General features: G+C 46.8%; 1 protein-coding gene across 1 annotated transcript; it reads left to right on the forward strand.

Moving 5' to 3' along the window:
• Window positions 1-266: 266 nt before the first annotated feature.
• On the forward strand, window positions 267-1,067 carry Pmar_PMAR003879 (hypothetical protein; the record flags this gene model as incomplete). The annotated part of the gene is made up of 2 exons (XM_002777594.1): window positions 267-796; window positions 872-1,067. Coding segments are annotated over 2 exons (726 nt in total), but the record flags the coding sequence as incomplete, so codon positions are not given.
• Window positions 1,068-1,411: the final 344 nt, after the last annotated feature.

Raw genomic sequence — 1,411 nt, forward strand, 5'->3', positions numbered from 1 at the left:
ATGCCAAACCGCTGAAGAATCCCTTTCTCCGATCTTCGTCTGACTTCAAAAATTCAGAGAAGTTCAAATTTAGAGAAGTATAAGCATCCTATCAAGTAGTTACTTCGTATAGGCGTAGCGGAGGTACGTCGTAGGTACCATCACTTATCGGCATCGTGAGGACGCAGGTGATTAGGTGTGACCTCAACGGAGCCATTCCACGCTGCAAACTGCTTCCGGGCTTCTTGACAGCTTCTCGTGTAGCCTTTCTTTCATCCCTATTCTCCATGTGGGCTTCTACGAAACTCCTGTGTCTGTACGCTTTCAGTGCAGCTGGTGATGCAGATACCTATACGGGCCACTCGTTGCAAATCTACAAGCAAGTGCGATATCCTTGGTATATTAAAGAACACCCCTACTGCTGTAACGAATCGATTCCACATTACCAAAATTATACTTGGGATTCCTATTTCGACTACCTCATTAGCTCTGGTGCTAACTTACAGCTGGGTGGATATAAGATCAGAGAAACAAGCAAAATCGGGGTGGACTTCTACGGCCCTTGGAGCAGAACTGGCTTCAAAGCTCTGAGGGAACGAGCGGATGCGGCCGGCAAAGTGATAATCGCAGAGTTGGATACGTTTCTCAAAGGAACCTTCGACAAGGCTTCTTTCATAAAGAGTGTCAAAGAGTTCAGAAAGGATTATCCTGTTGACGGTTTCAATGTGGGCTTTAGACATTCCGATCCCAGTAGATACCAAGTTGGGAAGGAACTTGTCGCGGCTATTAAAGAGCTCAACCTACGGGTGTCGTTAGGGTGAGTCAACAAATACCTCGGAGCAGGAGAATCCTGTTGTGATCACTGGTTTTAGCAGCTGCTTCGTCATGTTAGGTTGACAAAGGATGATTATCATGCGCAGGAATTCAAACAAACCGGCATAGGGAAGATGGTTGATAGTGTCGCTGTTTTTGCCACTCCACGTGACACGGATGAGTCCATAGAAAACTTCAATACGGGCCGTTTCGCCGAGGATATGATCAAAGATGTCGTCGAAGCTGGTGTAGATCGCAATAAGCAGATTTTATTCGTAAGTGTACACGACTCCTACAATCTTCAGTACCTTGCTGGCAGCAAGTTGCTGCTTTTCTGCGATAGAGAGTTTTTTTGGAATCACCTCATGCATTGTTGGCGCGTTCGCTGAAACGGACCTCATACCTACTGTGTAGCGTGAAATCCAGTGTTGCTTTTTAGATAACACCAATCGCTTGGGGAACCTCCTCTATGCAGGCATCAACATACTCGAATCTAATCTGCGACTATGGTGTGGACCCCAGGGGCAACGGATCATTCATCTTTCCGGATGGGAGCGGCTACTATTTCTTTTCACAAACTCGTGCAATCGAGGACGGCGACCTGGCCAAGAAGTACGGA

Source organism: Perkinsus marinus (assembly GCF_000006405.1).
Source record: "Perkinsus marinus ATCC 50983 genomic scaffold scf_1104296951284, whole genome shotgun sequence".
Lineage (NCBI taxonomy): Eukaryota > Perkinsozoa > Perkinsida > Perkinsidae > Perkinsus > Perkinsus marinus.